The 18,355-nt window shown below is 40.9% G+C and overlaps 1 protein-coding gene and 1 long non-coding RNA gene across 2 annotated transcripts in view; one reads left to right on the top strand and one right to left on the bottom strand.

Annotated features, from left to right (window-relative positions):
* itgb5 (integrin, beta 5) overlaps positions 1-18,355 on the bottom strand; it is a 46,507-nt gene that overhangs the window by 13,584 nt on the left and 14,568 nt on the right. Inside the window, exons 10-11 of the mRNA XM_018704324.2 lie at positions 15,715-15,889; positions 14,442-14,696 (exon numbers count right to left, since the gene is read on the bottom strand). Coding sequence (XP_018559840.1) covers positions 14,442-14,696; positions 15,715-15,889 — 430 coding nt within the window. The remainder of the gene's footprint in view (positions 1-14,441; positions 14,697-15,714; positions 15,890-18,355) is intronic.
* Positions 13,149-14,435, top strand: LOC127139127 (uncharacterized). Its single transcript, XR_007809068.1, has 3 exons — positions 13,149-13,730; positions 13,870-14,127; positions 14,243-14,435. It is a non-coding gene; the product is annotated as an uncharacterized LOC127139127 (long non-coding RNA).

The following is an 18,355-nucleotide window of genomic DNA, read 5'->3' as shown; positions in this document are numbered from 1 at the left end:
AGGAAATGAGCTGTTGAGTTATTTTTAGAGGGATTTTATTTGTTGTACCACATCATGCAAATGTGCAGCAAGAGCTTGAGCTTTAAAATCAAACAGGAGCTCAACTAAAGCTGCCCCTCTTCATAAAAGCAGTCTAAATAAACACAATGTTCACAGAGCAAATCATACCATGACATCTCTGTTGTGCATAACCAAATATTTCCTGTCTGCAGTGATAGAGTGAACAAAGAAGTGTCTCACACATCACTCTCTGTCTAGAGAGACACGGCTTGGACGCAGATGTGTAGCTCTAAGATGTCTACAAACCACAAAATCTCAGTTGTTGTAAAGCAGCTGGGCATCGTGTCTAGCCTTGTGAGCTTAAGTTATTTGATTCTATGTTTTCATTCTGGCATGAAGAAAGATTAAAACCTAATTTTTAGAGCAAAATTTCAACACGTCTAATTGGTACAGAAGCTCAGACAAACCACGCATACGATCAGTTTCATATCAAACCAAGATTCCATCTGGTCTGGAGGAATCATCATCTATAAAGCTAGAGAGGTCGTCACACTGAACTCAGTAACCCTCATTAGGAATGTGCTGTCTGATATGATGTGGTAGTATGCAGAGGGACTGGATGGAGGGCTGAAACACTCCCTCTCCTTCACTTCCTGTAGTGGCGGTCACAGAGCTGCCTGTGTCCCAGAGGCTGCAGTGTGTTTGTGTGTGTATGAAAAGAAAACATGGCCCTCTAACCTCCTGTACCTCCAGTTGCAGTCCGAAGCATTGCCCTCTTCTCTGCGCTCTCAGCTGAGCCTGATGAAAAGCTTGACTGAATGTTTGTAATACCTGTGGTGCACCCTGGTTTGCCTGCATCACATGAAGAATTCATACATTTGGGGGGAAGGAAACACGTAAAGAGGTAACTAGTCTGTCCCCAGAGAGGGTGGAAAAGCCATAAAGGCTTTATTTCCTGTGCCTGCCAATTTCCTGTGGGAAATCCTGCTGCGCATCATTGGCATACCTGCATATAATTTTCAAAATAATGTTGCTACAAAAATATGCATGAAGGTAAATATTACGCCACAGCAGCAGGACTATAACTTCCCATTTCCATGGAAAGTGACATCTTGAAATTTTCATATTCTGAATAAGTTTAAGGTCATTCTTATTACTTTTAATGTTTTTTTTTTAATGTCCAATAACAGTTGTAGCAGTTTAACCAAGGTGAACCAGACATTTCTGCCCAAACCTGCAGTATGTGACATGTCCACAAAATCTCAACAGCAAGGCAAACTGATCAGATGCTCATAGCACCTCAACTGACTCCTTTCAAAATAAAGAACATCTCTTTGGATGTCTCCCTGTGAGGGAGACAGCCTAGACATGTAGCAAAAGAAACTACTATCAGCTGTTTGTATCTGCATCTGCAGAGAGAATCCATCAAATGTCCCAGAATCAGATGTGAATCTACAGTATGTCTAGTTGTTACTGCTCCATCTCTAGCACTAGCTTCTGTTCTTTCCCCATTTCTATCAGAAAGAGGACAGTGCATGTGTAGGGAGAAAGAGATTTCCAATCATAGACGGCTTAGAAAACCAGCTAATACGTTTGAGAGGCTAGAAACAGTAATTTTTGCTTTATAATATATTGTTTATTAAAATGGATTTACTACTTTTGTGCCAATCCACCAATTGAGTGATCCTTTCAGGATCAGGCATTTTGATACTCTGTGTCTGCCATGAAAATATGTCACCACTGAAATCCTGGGTAGCTGGTGTAATTCAAAGTCTGTGTGACATGAGTTAAATGTTAAGTAGTAATAAGTTAATGTGAGTTAAAACAGCTACAGCAGTTTATTCTAAAAGAAAGGTACTTCAATGCAGTAGTAAACATAACTTAAGCATTGCAGCATATCAGTTAATACTACTGTTGCTTCTTTTGTCTGACTAAATTAAAAAAGTCTAATGACAGAGTGCTTTGTACAGACATATCTATCATAGCATGAAGCCCCTCCCTGACCCTGGAAAGAAATGCAGATTATGACTGTATAACTTTAAATGAAAGCTCTGACAGCAGAACAATATCACCAAAAACCACTCAACTTAATTATACAGTAGGCTGCGGGATAAGATTACTACTTACCGTAGGCTCAGACTGCCCTGGGAGTGTTTTCTATATATATGCTATATGATTTCTTATATTGTGTGTCTGAACGAAAAACATACAGAGAAAATTTAAACAGTAGCTGCTCCCATCGTGTTCAAACTCAGTCCAATGTCGCAATGTGCCAAGATGAGAGGATGATTTGTTTGGACTTGTTTCTTCTTTGAGGAGAATTTTAAATATATTCAAGTGTCCAGTAAAAGTGCACAATGGAATACACTTATTTGTAACTTCAGGGGATGGTACTGGTCAAGAGATTCCTGCCCATTTGTGGTCAACTGTCATTTCAGTCTCCCAAACCCTTCAACTCCACATCAGCAAACCTCTTCCTGCCACACAAAAACTGCCAAAGTAGATATAGAAAAAGAAGTGATGCTTTCATGAGGAACAGGGCAGTGAAACCCTCTAAGTAAGTAAATGACAGCAGCTTCTCTAAACAAGGGGAGTCAGGGAGCAAGCAAACTGCTGACGAGGCAAAAAAAAAAAATTTGTTTCCACAAAAAAAAAAAAAAAAAAAAAAAAATATCACTGAGAGAACAAAAGTTCACTCTCCAACAGGAAAGAAAGGCTTTTACAGAAACTTTAAGTTCACTAGAGGACACTGTCAGAGTTTAAAGAGTCAGATTTTCTGTCATTCATGAGGTACGGTTTCGAATCCTCCTTCAGGGCTAAAGGCTCGGACACATACTCATCTGATAAGAAGGAAACAAGACTCACAGAGGTTCTTCTGTCTGTCTCTCCAAACTCAGAGCTTTGAAGCTTTGCTACCCAGGAAGGAAAATAAGCTAACTCTATGGAAGGCATGGGGGTGGGGGGTGGGGTAAATGTCATCCAATTTGAGGGAATAAATAGTTCTGGAGATTAACTGTGTTTAGCCAGATATGGCCGATGGATTATGAGGACTTAATTTATGTCATGTGAGATTAAAGAAGGCCCATGATTCCAAAATGATTTAAAATCCAGATAGTACAAACAGAGTCATAGTCCCAGAGCACCAGCTCATCTAGTCTGTCTGCAGAAGCCAGGAGCACACTGGAAAATATAAGAGCAGGTGGAAGAGGTGACACTTTTGCTGTGAGAACAGAGATCTTTCTGTAGGAAACTGATAGGACAGACCTGCTGTCCTGCTTACGAATAACAATGACAATTTGTCTGCTGCTCCTCTTTATAGGACAAGAACATTATTAGCTGGAATGATTCACTTTATCTTGAGCATTTAGGATGGAGTTAGAGCAAGGAGGTGGTTAGCATAGCTGAGATGGTTGTTGTTCCATCTCTGCAAAAGATTTCTGAAGGTCTGCTAGAGCTGCAACAAGACTGCTGGTCACCTTCCTGGCCCCTCTTCTCCAGTCACTGAGTTTGGAAAGAGGGAAGAGTCCTCACGTTTTAAATAATCTGTTTCACACTGATCAAGTCCACTGTGTTCCTGGGAATATTCAAAGCTTTAAAAATGTTTCATACCCATGCCCAGATCAATGTTTAGACACACTTTGAATGCAGAGCTCTGTGGCAATTTCCTAAATAGTAGGACCATATACATACAGACATTTGACTAAATTATATCCAGTCAACTGAATTTTTCTAGACAAATCTCAAGGATAATGAGTGCAAACAAGGAGCAAGATTTAATGCTACTAACACAAGACTAACACAGCCATCAAAAGGGGGATGTTCGAAGAATCATCAAATAGTTCCCAGTAAATATCAGATAGAATTTTTCCTTGAAATGCCCATCCTTACCCCTCATACATCACCCCTTTTCACATTACTGTTTGTGTATGGATTAAACAAGCAAGATACAATGCGTTTATGAATTTGTTTTAAGGGTGGTGGCGGGCATATATTTGAAATTTGGACCATCACACTAGCTGTTTCCTCCAGCTTCCTCCTGGCTCTACCGCCAAACCTAACACACAGACGTGAATGATATCGATCTTGTCATGTAACTCTGCAAATAAGCCTGTTTCCTAAAATGGTAAACTATTTCTATTGAAGCTATCACAGCTACAAAGGCTGCAATTAAAAGATACTGTGGTGAAACAGAATATGCTGCTCTGCCACACTGTTTATTCCACTATTTATTACATCTTTTGAAACCAATTCCATGTGCTATACTTAAAGCCCAACTTCAAATAGGGTCTTCTGTGATGTGTGTTTTGTATATGCTGCCCAATTTTTAGCTGACATGTTCTCCTTTAAAGGGCTGTTAAAGCAGTATTGCTACCCTATCTTTGTGTGTGTGAGTGTGTGTGTGTGTGTGTGTGTGTGTGTGTTTTGTTCAGAGTAAGACAGCTAAAAAATGTGGGCTGTTAAAATTTGCAGGCCAAGACAAGCTCTCTCTTGAATGCTGAGCCAAGTTCATCATCAGAAATAAACAGACAGCTAATATCAGCTCTGTATGAGACGCAGGGGGTAAAAACCTTCAAAGACAAACAACTTCTTCTCTGGCTAGGTTGTCTTTATGTGCCAGTAAGCAAAGGATAATGCTACCTTTAAAATAACCAGCCCACAGAGCAAACTAACACAATGCTCACTAAAACTAAAAGAACATGTAGCAGGATCACATTGTGTAAAATTACAGGTATCAGAGGGTGATTTTTATGTGAATAACATCACATGCTTGACAGACAACAGTCATTACCAGCCATGAAAATAGTGTTTACGTCTAGATTCTCCTCGGTCACCTCAGTCATAGGATGCCTCAACCATCCACTGACATTACTCACAGTCAGCAGAAAACAAAAGCCCATAAAAACAACCAGAGAAGGGCGACCTGGAGACACAATGATTACCTCTGTGACCTGAGATTCATAACTCTGAGGCAACCAGCTGTTTGTTGTCTGTCTGACATTTGCTGAGTAAGCATTTCATCTGTTGACACTCCATTTAATGCTGATAATCATCTCTACAACAAACTGGAATGCTACATGCTAAGATTGATCATTTTTTGATAATGTATATAGGGGTTTTACACCACTTGTGTGTTGGGTGGGTGGCACTGCAGAAATGCCATTCAAAGGAATAAAGTTAATCCCCTTCCTCCTCTGCTAGTTAGCCTCAGTTCCACCACTTTTCATCTGTTGTTTGGTTGAACACTTCTATCTTACTCAGTGCTGTTTCCAGAGCAGGCTTTACAGGATCTCCTCATGATATTTCAAGTGGAAAAGCTGCACAAAAAGCTGAAAAGCAAAGCCTTTTTGCTGTAATAGTGGCTCATTTATTTTGGCCTACTTCCCTGAACTTCCCTGAAATAAACAAAACCAGGTTTGGGAAGCTTTACCAAAAAAATCCTTTGCCAAAGTCATTACGTCTTCTGAAGTAATACACATATAAGCTCCAACAGAACCTCCAGTGGAGGTCCTGCTGTCCCATGGACATGGCCTCCACTACAACCTGATACATGTGCCTTTAATCAAAGTTTTTAAAAGAGCCACTTTTATACTCTTAGATGACCAATCTTCAATGCATCTCACTTCTGCTTAAAATTGAATTAAATCATTTTTGACCACACTGAGGCAAGCTGCTAACACAACTTAATTACAGTCGTATATTTACACAATCAGCTGTGTACAGAGCAACATTAGCATTTGGACAACGCATTGGGATATGATATGTGTTTCTGTTTAACCAGTAAATGGAGGGTTAATATTAATTTCATTATTTTAGCTCTGTTTTTGGTCTCCACCAGCTCCTGGAGGAAATATCTGGCTCTTTAGCTGCTAAATCACCAGCTAGTCTCTAACTGAGTCTGTCAGGTAGGGGACAGTTTTTTCCTGAACACTGCTGCCTGCTGCGGTTGGGATGTTACAAGCGGTAAAACCAAAACAATGCACTGCAGGGGACACAAAGGCATCTGATCCATTGTTAGTTTAAAAATATTCATTAAAGCGGCTAAACGGGATGTTCTAGCATAGCCTCCAGGCCTGGGCCTAATCATGCCAGGCCCAGAGCTGAAGCTGTCAGTATTAAATAATCAATGAATGAAGAATGGTTACCACTCCCTGAAACCTTCTCTACACATAGCTGAATGCAGGAGCTCTCCTTTATTTGTTTTTTCATGAGCACCCTGGTTCAACACACTGTGGACAGCACAGCAAGCATCCAACCGCCCTCAGGCAGCTGTGATTTTTTTTCTTTTCTTTTAATCCAACTCAAACAATTACGGTCAGATGTTTAGCTTTAAGGATGTAAATCCTGGGGCTGCAACATTAACTCCCAGGGGCTCTTAATGCTGATGAACCACCCAAGAGGGCTGAGCTGGCAATGAGCCTATTGGACTTCACAGTGAGCCCTGATAACAGCTGCTGAACCCACAAAATGAAACCCAAACACTTTCAACACTTTTCACTTGAAAGACAGAGAGAGAGAGACCTCAAAACACATCCAGTGCAAAGAAACACCTGGACGTATCTAAGGAACTTTATAAGTCTGCACACAGTGACAGGATCAGGGTGCGGCCTTGTATCTGCAGTAATTCACCAAAGAAACCTCAGGTCTTTTGTCTGCAGTGGTCAAGTTCAGTCAAGTCTCAACAACTCAACAGCAAGGAGAGGGAGGAGTCATCTGGTGTTTGTTTTACCTCGGGGTCCAAGGACTTAGTGTCAGGTGCCCAGGTGCGGCTCAGGTAGCTTTGTTAAGTCCACATAAAGTACACCTGAATTCCCCTTTCCCACGAAGATGGAGCAATCCTGAATGTTGGCTAAGAATCACCAATATGTCACTTCACTGGGTAAAATTCACAACATGGGAATATTTGCACAGTCAGCGAGAGTTTAAAATATTTCTGATTAAAAATGTATCTTGGCTTTGGCAAATCAAACAGTTCCAAAATTGTTGCTGAAATAAGTACTAGCACACTGCTGACAATCATAATCTCAAATCAAACTATCATTTACACTTGCAATGCAATAGTCATTACTGTCAAAAACTCATTTTTTACATCTTTGCTGTCATCTTATTGTTGAAAAATGACAACCTCACAGACTGAAATTATTACGTTTGAGATAAACTCAATGTCACTCTATTTTCAATACAGCCAGGTTAGCAGGTTACATCTAAGAGTAACTTTTCTCTACACTTAGAATAACTGATTGACAGGGGCAAAAATCTTACCACACCAACAGGTGTAATGGTTGGCCTCAAAGTACGTCCACTAAAGTGCTTGTTTTTGCCACTAACAGGCTCAGATTGTGTCTGACATTATGACAGGATTCTGTAAAAGACTTTTTTTTATTAAGCTAGATCTTTTGTTTACAGAATCTATATATACTACCAGACTCCATTGACAATAACAGGAATTTTACTGAGCAGAACACTGGAGTTGCTAGTCCTACCACTGCCTCCATCTGTTAGTTTGTTTGTGTTGTTGTGTGGTACTTTTATTAAGTAAAGGATCTGAATACTTCCTCCACTACTGAAAGTCACACATTTCACATTGCTACTAATTCAGTAAATTTATATGGACACCAGTCTCTTTCACACAGCGAGGCATACAGCTTATTGATTAAACACTGATGTCAGATCAGTGCTCTGTATTGGCCAGCACTTTAACCCAAGTACCAGCATCAGGTACTGGGACTGAAAAAGTTGGATCGGTGCATCTCTATTCACTGGTGATTGTAGACTGCCTGGGTGGCTGACAGCCAAACGTTAACGAAGACCAGACTCACTAATTGCTGCATGTTCAAGTAATGACACATAAAACATTAATGTGAACCACAGACTCCATTTTGCAGGAGGATAGACCTCAGTCCTTTCCTACTGAAAACAACAGCTGACATACAGCGAGGCTTTAGTGGTGCATGTGAGGATTTTTTTCCTTTATGTAAAATGATAATGCCCATTGCAGCAGGTTTCAAAATACAATTCAAAAGTATTTTCATACTGTATTTCAACCTTGACATAACAGATGAGCTATAAGAAAGCAGAGGTATGTGGAGTGAAAAAAAACCAAAAAAAAAAAAAACCAATACATTATCTCAGTAAATCCAGAGGGTACAACAAGACACTCGCTGGTCCTGACGGGGATCAAACAAGATACTTTTACCGTAAGTCATTCTCTGTGGATCAGATGACATTCAGATGACAATGGGATCTCAGAAAAAGAATGCACATGCAGATCAAATACAAAGTTACATTCAACATCTGGAATGTCAGTTTGGTTAACTGAAGTGCAGAGTTTATTTTCTGTGTCAGAGCTGCAGGGTAGCTGTTAGATCCTGAAGGAAGTCAGTCCTGATCGTACATTTGAGCAGCACAATGGCAGCGACAAGCTTTAATTTTCTCAAGACGACAGAACTTTTAATGAGATGCTGATATTTTTTGTGGGATGGAAAGTATGTTTTGGGTGAGAACAGGACACATGTTATTTTCTTGTTTAAATATGAATATTTTTAATGATGGTAGTTCAGAGCTGAAGCTGCACATATTTCCGTAATGGTGAAAGTGACTTTCACGAGTATTACCTGTGTTTCAACATGTTTTTGCTGCTGCGAGGATAACAACCTGAACTCCTTCATTTCACCTGCACTGTCTCCTCCTGTCAGACTGGACTGTTTTAAAACAAATAGACCATTTAAACACATAAAAGGCACTTTGGGCCTGAAGAGAACTGCCTCCTTCAGCAAAACACAGCTCCAGTAATGCTGGGCACTGACATGAATAAACACATATGTTCTAGTTTACCCTATAAGGAGACACACATGCATGCACACACATGATGTGCACATGCACACACACACACACACACACACACAAGACACAGCTTTGGGACAGCAGTTTTATTTATGGGGTAAAAGAAGGTTTGTGCAAGTCTGGAAAATAGAGCCACACTATTTCTGGCAGCTGGAGACTGTTGAGTGCTTAGATCATTATTTAGAATCAGCTGCAGAGCTGGCGGTGGAGATGTGGGTCAGGGGGGCAGGAGGACGAGGACATCAAGACTTACTGAGGCCTTGTTCAAAACAGACAGGAGAGAAGAACCTGAGCAGCAGAGGATTTTTGAGACTGATAAGGATATCAGTACTTAAAGAGTAAAAAAACACTTTTTTGCCCAGGCTCCCATTCAGTTATCCTTTAACACAGATCACAGGAAGAATATTTTGCAATAATCCAAAATGTCAGCTATTAATGAGCTGCACACAAAGCGGGCTAAACTAGAATTCATATAAATTAAGGCTCAAAAGGAAAGTCATAAGGCATTTAAGTCCTGCAGTTTCTGCTTCCATATCTTTGCATATATATTGATGCTGATATGTCTGAAAAAAGACAATCTGGTTTAGATATACCAGTCAGGCTCTGAGAGCAAGTGACTTATCCTTGCATGAGTTTCTGCTAAAAAGAAACATATGAGACACAAACAAATCCTGGTGTGTCACCACCACAGGGGTTTAAATCAGGCCATTCATGACTACACAATACAAATCCTGACTGTGTCCATACAGCACACATCTGTCTGTATGTCAGTCACCTCGAAGATACTCCTCAGACAGGAACACAAAGACATGATGGCTGAGTAGATACTGAGAGTAAAATTACTGGAACGTTCAGAGACTGATGGTCGATCCACCACAGGTCACCTCACACCTAACATACAGTAACATCCTCCTCCCAGCTCCCTTCTTTCAAATACCTCTGTTAAAAAGAGCTGACTCACAAACAACAATTTTAGATGCAATATATCAATATTTACAGTGTGACAATTGTTTATGTATAATAGTATATAGCTAATACTGCCTGTGGAGAGCACTGAGTTTAAAATGTGTTGACTCATTAATTAGATCTGGTAAGTATGGCTGAAACCAATTATTATTTACACTTTGATTGAAATAATTAATTTGGTTCACAAAATCTTCACACGGTCATATCATCAAGACATGATTCCACTGATATTTAACACACAGTAATATTGACTATGGCTGCCCAGTCCTAGCTTTAACAAATATCATTTTATCCATGCAAGTTTCTTCAAATTGTCTGTAAATTATTGCTAGTTTTATACAATATCTGATTTAACTTCAGGATTAGAGAAAAAAAAAAGATAATGTAATGGTTAAAGAAGTGGAGACATTAAATATTCAAGTCAAATGGATGAGGCTCATTTTACACCAGATACATTCAGAGAAGTTTATTGAAATTCAGGTTTTAACTCCAGACAACGTAAGGTCTTGTTTAGTTTATTAATTTTAAACAACAGTAATTTTGTTTGGAATAAAGACAAGGGCAACTGGGTAGTTAAAGGTCAGTTGTGTTGGCCAAACACAAGCAGCTGTACCACAATTTGTCTGACCAGACATTTGATGCCAGCTTTCCGTATTTCATCACTCAAAGTCACAGATACATTGTTCATTGGTACCAACAAGGGGAAAAAAAGGGGTGGGGGGGTAGCCCTAGATATTTGGAATGAGTGATGATAATCACTGTGGCTGAGCAGACAAAGAGGATCTTGTGATTCACAATTTTAAACTTACACAACACTACGTCAGCGAGCTAATTAATGTCTTTGAGGCCTGATCACACCATGCAACAACCACCAGCTGGATGTTGAAGCCAAGCTGAGGCCAGCACTGATGTGCTTTAGAAAGCAGTTCTTCTACAGTTCACAATAACACAACTCCTGCTTGAAAGAAAAGGGAGAAAACTAAAAAAACTATTCTTTTGAAATACAGAAACTTTTTGTCCAAACCAGCCAGGTGCTCCATACTTCACTTCACCTCTTCTAATTCCTGAGTGTTGGTTTTGGAAAATATTGTTCTAATAATAAGATATCAAGGCTTAAAAAGAAGAATCTCTCAGACGATCACAGTCAGTGGTTCAGGGTGCTGGAGATTTAACTCACCAGTATCTTAGCAACTCTGATTTGTTGTTTCACAAGTTTCACAATAAGATGCAACCTATAACTAAACTACACATTGTGGTGTAAACTAAATTTAGGCGTATGAAAACGCAGACGGCTCGTGACTCCTCCTGGTCTATTTAGATGAAAACAAGCTGTAATCTCAGGTATTCATCAGCCAACAAAGGAAGTTTACATGAGCTGCCATAGAGATACACTTATCAGTTCTGAGCATCATAAAAACAAGTTTGAACAATGAAGAAAAATACTTTGCATCACTTATGGTGAGCAGTTATTGTAGCAAGTTTTGTTATGTCACTTTTCCGAGCCAGTTAAGATAAAATGTTGCCATCATTTCTGGCTGGTTTGTTTCCAGTCTTGCAGTAATGCTGATCAGAACTCAGAAAAGCACACCGGGGAGAGCTGTGTGTTCTAGTAGTTTTGGCTGCTTAGGCTGCCTCGTGTCACCACAATGCATACACACCCATTTAGTGCACGCACACACACACAGCTCAATCCTACAGCCAGTCACCCTGGCAGGTGTGGGGCCACAGCTGGGTGTGGACCGCTGCCTGCTTCTGTCGCTGTGTCCTCAACTCTGACAGGATAACCAGTAGACTTCCAGGGATGGAAACTTTACTGTAGGACTGCTTTCAGTTTACTGAAACTCAGCGTGAATAGAAGTCAATTATTGGCACCATATTTCACTTGAATAAAAATAACAGGTAGTTCATCACACTTCACTTTAATGAGTGTTTACATGATGAACTTTCCATTCAAATGCCACAGAGATTCTAAAAAGAGCCTGTCCAAACTAGACTCTTTAAGCCTGTAAATCATTCTTCATCATGGAAAAAGTACTTTTTGACAAAACAGCCTCATCTCATAGTTCATTTACTGACTTTTTCCTGGAGCGCTTATGCCTACTGAGCCTCTCCCCATGTCAAATATATCAGCCTTGATAGGCTTTTAAATCTGGAAAAGCCAGTAAGTGGACTATGAGTTGAGGTTGTTTTGTCAAACTACTATTCCCAAAGTTAAGAACTGACCAAACGGCTTAAGTCCTAATACTGCTGTGGATACAATCATAACAGCTACTGAGTTTGTACGTCAGCATATCAATCTCCAACTGATGAAGACCATGTGACACAACCAAAAGCTCCAACAAAGGCTAGTTAGCAGACTTTGAGTTGAGTTTGAGTCAAACTAAATTCTTGAAGTTTGAAAAAGAGAATCAATTAAAAGTAAAGAGAAAAGCAATGTGATTTCCGGTCAGTTGGCCATCTTTTCTCATTTTTGCTCCCTAGAAGTTGAGTTTTAAATTGAATTAAGTAAAGTACAATACTGCTCAGGAAGATGAAGGAGAAGATACAGAAAGTAACAGTGACAAAGTGTTGATACACGCTAAAGGGAAGAGGAGAATATGTCTCTAAAGAGATGCAGATGCTTTTTAACATACACACGTGTGTCGGGCGGAATCTTTCAACCTAAAATCTCCACAAGGGTTTGAAAAGCTGTGTCCCAGAATGTATGTATTCTAATACATCACCAGAGAAAATGTGAGTGACTGACATTCATCTGCCCACACTGTCTCCAGCATTGGTGCTGATTACCCAGCTGTCTATTTTCCTATGTGGGGTGTAGTCAATCAAGCTCTCCATCTGAATTTGCTCCATCTTTCAGAGACCTTGTAACCAGTCATAATAGAAATGCACACTGTCTGCCTTTGTGTTCAAAATTCAACAACTGAACCTGATCCTCACGACCCAGGCACGCTCTCTAACCAGTATCTCAGATTTACAGGATGACAGCTACACATCATTGAGCTCCATGAGAAAATTACTTTCCGACATTCAAGGAGAGGAAGAAAAGAAAAAACAAAACACTGAGGATGCCGTGCCAGCTGATTTCCTCTTTAATAAAACCTGCTGCGCCTTTAGGCGGTTTATCAGTCTGAACACTCCAGATTTTCCCAGACAGAAAACTGCCAATGAGCAGCTCTTGGTGGAGCATGACCAATCCAGGTGGAGCGCAGTGCTATTTACAAGATATTATTTGCTGGCTACGGGGCTCAAAACAGACCTTAATAGTGTTTCCTGTGGGTTTTTAGAAACTAGTAGGCACAGATTAGTTTTTACAGCATGCCTTGCACAGGGCACTCCACAATAATTAACTGACAGATTCAGAGGAGCGAGCGAGGGAAAGTGTGGAGGAGGCGTACTGTTTGGTATCATTAGGAACTCATTATGGCTCCACACTGGACAACCACGCTGAGAAAGGAGGAGAGAAGAGGACAGGAGAGAAGAGCGGCAGAATGTAGTGGACTGTTAACATTTAATGACTGCTTATGGATGATCGGCACAAACAAAAAACAAACAAATAGCCATCCTGCATTTGTGCATTCAGTGTGTCCAGCCTCACGGCTGACTAAACGAAAGACTTCTGTTTCTACTGAGTACAGATAAATAGAGGCAGGCATTGTGTTACTGGATCGCACCAAAGCTGGCCCCACTGTCACAAAGCGCTCTCTGTGGTTTCACAGGAACAGTTGTTGGCTTGGGGATGAGCCAGTGGGCCCCCCCTTCAGCCAGAAGGTCTCGTACCAGAATGCAGAGTCTTGGACTCAATGTTCTGGGAACACAACAGCCAAACCTGCCAAACCTTTTCATACCAAACCACAGCGCTCTTTGGGCATCAGAATAAAGCAGGGACTGCTCAGTGGGAGGACGAAGATTTCAAGTTGGCATCAGTATGTAGATCACTGATTAACACAGCATATTTGTGTCTGCATGGCACACTGGAGCAGCAATATGCAAATAATTAAAGGCCACAGAGTTGCTGTTTTTAATCTGTCTAATCCTGGATATTTATCTCAATTTCTACTCCAGCAAATGAGTCTCTCCACCGCTCTCAGGTCCTCCATCATTCCAAGACAAGTATCATACCAAGACCTGCCCTCAGAAGCAGACACAAAACAAAACACAGCCGAACATCTGAGCAACTACTTTTGCAGCTGCTCCTCTGAGCTTCTTCTGGGAGCGAGGCCAGCAGCCCTGCAGGTGACCGTTTCAGCTCACTCAGAAAAAAAAAGGCTGGGTTGGTTGGAGTCACCAGAAGACCAAAGTACCAAGACACACCCAGAGCAGGTATGGGACATGACTCAACATCATGAATGTGCATTATTTTTCATTATAATCCACAACAAGCAGCAGATCTAAAGGGTTTACAGCATGTTTGATGTCGGCTTGTATTCTCATTAAGTTCAGTACCCATGGGAGGATGCGGTCTTTCGGCAGCTGTAGTTCAAACTGCCACCTCACTACAAGCCCAGCAAGTCAATGGAATCAAAAACAAGGATTGTCTTAACATCAGCTTGACTGCAGAATCCAAACAACACAACTCAGACCAGTTCAGCCTCAGTGGAGATATAAAGCAGACGATCTTTGGAGGATTCTCCTACCTGAGCAGAGGATGCCTTTGTGTCGAGCACAGGAGAAGTCGTCGCACTCGCAGAAGCTGCCGTAAATCTTGCCAAACTCTGATTCGTAGCACAGACACTGGTTACAGCTGCACTCTCCTCGCCCGCTGCAGATTTGCTTGCCTTCGGCTTCCCGACAGGCGCTGAGGTGCATGCTGCTGGCTTCACCCTCCTGGCACTCACAGCGGGCACCCAGGTAGCCCGGCTCACACTGACAAGTCCCACAGTTATACGTACCTGCAAGGGGCAAAGGTTAAATATATTCTACTGACACTTGGATGGATTTAAATGTGTGACTTTCATGTCCCTGCTCTGTATCTGTTCATGCTGCAGGCTTACTCAGTGACACATTTCAAATTCAGTTTCTAGCCACTATGATCATTTCAAGGCCTCTAGAGCATCCAGTAATTCCTGAATCTGAAACATTTCCTGTCAGATTTCAGTGTTTTCAGCGTTCTGCACCTGTTTTAAACTTCCTCCCTTTGTCATTTAAGACATTCACTACGTCTGAAACGTGTAAAAAAATGGGATGATAACTGATGCAGCTCAGAAGCTATATCTCAAGTTTAAAAATTATGGTTAGAGTATAATTTTGGTTTTTATTACGGTCATTAACTCAACAACAACCACAAGTGAGAGCCTCTCCATAATCATACCAAAAAAGTAGCCAATTAAAAGGGTAAAAGTAGGAGTTTTCCTCAGTTATTAAAGCCAAAATACTGGTTCTGACATCACTGATTGAGGTGTCCAACTTTTATAGCATCAAAGTGTGAACCCACAGGAAGCAGTTTTTTATCCTACGTGATTCACATGGCCAGTCAATCTTGGTTTTTACCATTGACAAAAACAGTAATTTTACCAAGAAGAACACAGGAGCTGCTGGGATACCAATGCCTCGATGGGTTGGTTTGTTTGTGTTACTGTGTGCAACTTTTACTTATGTAAAGGATCTGAATACTTCTTCCACCACTGAAAGTCACAGATTGACACAATAAAAATATTCAAAATCACCCAAGATTGGGATTATTTGGGGGAGGGTGGAAAAATATACACTAAATCCACATACACATAAATCACAATAAACCTTTGTGATACAGTGCTAATTTACCATACAAGTAAATAAAAATTAATGTAAAAAAAGTGCTGGTCTAATCTGAATGGGCTATTATTCTTCTTGGTGTTTCAACATTTAGCTTCCACATAAAATATCCAGAAATAAATGAAGAAATGAAATATGTATTGCAAGCAGAACTACCTATGGAGCTGCAGATGCTGCTGTTTGTTTGTGCTATCCGGCTGCAGCCGCAGTCACACTGATAATCCACAGCCACCTCCAGACGGTCTTTGAATCCCACTGGCTTGATGGTGAAGCTCTGGTCAGTGCCGCGGGGAGGGCAGCTCCTTGCCTCTACACTCACATTGAAGGAAACCTACACAAAAGAAAAGATGAAGTTATATAATTAGACAGATTATTATACATACTGGAAATGCTGGAAAAATGACAGTGACTTCCTGTTTGTTCATCAAGAAGGGTTCATGTCAGGTTTAGAGATAGGTTTAGAGATACAAGTTTTAAACAGTAGCAGCATCAGAAAGGATCTGACCCACAATATCTCAACCATCGTTTCCCTGTTTCTAAGTGACCTGGTCCCACCCTACATCTTTTCACTCAAGCAAACACAACCACCCCACAAATGCTTGGCAGCTGCCAGCTAGTCTGTGGGCATGAACTACACAAGACCCTGTGTTATTGTCTTAACATCAGTGGGCTCCAAGAGGAGCTTACGGCGTGTAGCTGATGTGGCGATGCCTGCACAGAAAGTGGGACACAAAATAAGACCTACACCCATTTGATTGCTCTGAGGAAGGAAGTCTCTCCTGCTCTCCTTTTTATCGCTTCCAACATGAGCACGCTCTTCTGGTATTTTCCTCATATGAACTCAGTCACAGCAGCCACTACACATACAGTACTTCCTTAATACTGTTTGTTCACATTAGTCATTCATGGTTTATTCTTCAACGTTGCCTTGACTGCAACAGATGAAATTATGCCTAATAGGATGTTGAAAGAATCTCAGTTTTCAAGTTATCACCACATACTGTAAAAGAGAGATGACAAAGTGCTAAAAAGAAAAGCACACAGTGACATGCGCTCAGTTGGTTTGGCTCTGAGCTCTGGCTCACAGGATCAGAAATCAAACAATAATTATGAGGTTAAAGAGCCAGATTTCAGTTTTAATTTGAGGGTGTTTATATCCATATCAGACAAACCATTCTTACACACCCCTGATTTTTAGGCTGCTTACACACACACGTCTTTATTTTGTCTGGAGCTTCGGAATTTTTCCGTTTGGTCCGAACCAAAATAGCAGGTTTGAAAGGATCAAATTGGACGAAGGTTCAGTTTATTTGCAGTCTTTTGGACCAATTACAGGAAGTCATTCATTAAACAATAGAGGAAGAAAAGTAACCAGGAGAGAAGTAAAAATGAGTCACGGTAGCACATAGGGAGAGGAGGAGACGAAATATATATAATAGGATATAATATAATACGAAGTAGGAGACCAAAATAACTGTAATTTGGTCCAGAGACAAAATCAAAAGTCAACTTGAGAAAACGTAAAAATGAAACTTTTGAGTTATTTTCTGAGAGGACAGGAGACGCACACCTGTCTATAAACCAATCAATGTCAAGTGTAGGGAGATACAGTGCATGTTCTTTAGTGCGCTTACAAAATTTCGCAAAACTAACCAGATGTAACAAAAACATGAACCTTGGTTCAGATCTTGGTCCAGACTTTCAGGGGCGGTCGACAGACAGACAGACAGACAGGCTGAATATTCTCACTTATCGTGGTTCAGAGATCAAAACTGGTGCAGCGGGGAGGCAATATTCTCTGCTCTGAAAATCTGACTAGAAGCACCTGACCTTCAGAGGAGGAACTGAAGTCTTGAACCAAAAGTAAATATTCCACCCTCGCAGCACCTTCTGTTCTTGGCAAGAACATCTGTGTGTTAGGATCTGGTTCTCCTAAGTAAAGACCAACCCCCAATCTGCAATCTTCTACAGTTAAGGACCACTCCACTGTACCCTTGGCAGTCATAAGTGTTTCATCAACTAATCATTTCAAGAAATATCACACTTTAAATAGATCATATGAACTGGACCAATGAAAAAGCTGCTTCAGGGGGTAAATAATGGAGTTAATCCTGTCTTCATTTCTTTGGCTTCTAGTGAAAAAACCTCACCACAACCATAGCCCCAGATATATTCATGAACTCTGATATCCTCACTCTGGAGGCTTGTGCAGGGCTTGCTGTCTGTCCTCCACTCAAATTCAAAACCAAGGGAGCACAACTTCTACAGTGAGGAAACAGCCTCTGTACCAGCAGTTGACATCAGATTGATCAGCAGTGTGAACCTTCTTAATGCGTCAGTCTATTTTAGTTAGGTATCAGTGGGCAGGGCATAAAAGTGAGGGTTGTTTTTACCTCAGTGCCACATACAACACAAGCTGATTCAGGACACAGGAAAAAGTCACATATTGCTCGGACTCCCCCTCCGCCTCAGCGCGGGAAACAAGTTAATGAACGGACACAATTAAATTTACTGTAAATGTGAATCTCGAGGAGGCCAGCTCACCCAATCATGTGGCTAGTTAGGACAACTATGAGGTCGTGGAGAGACAGAGGGGGGGCAAAAAGTTGGGAGGAAGCTGCAGTGGAGGAGACTGGGGGGAATAGGTGGGAGGCAGGAGTGAGGAGATTAAACTCATTGAGAAAACGCTTTAACACACAAATAGGTTAGTAATGTAATTCAAGGAGATAAATCAGATCAGGGAAGAATAAGAGACATAGTACTATGGTATGTACTATGGATGGTGTAAGAGGTGGGA

Source organism: Lates calcarifer, linkage group LG1, assembly GCF_001640805.2.
Source record: "Lates calcarifer isolate ASB-BC8 linkage group LG1, TLL_Latcal_v3, whole genome shotgun sequence".
Taxonomy (NCBI): domain Eukaryota; kingdom Metazoa; phylum Chordata; class Actinopteri; family Centropomidae; genus Lates; species Lates calcarifer.
This window is presented reverse-complemented; position numbering and strand designations above follow the sequence as displayed.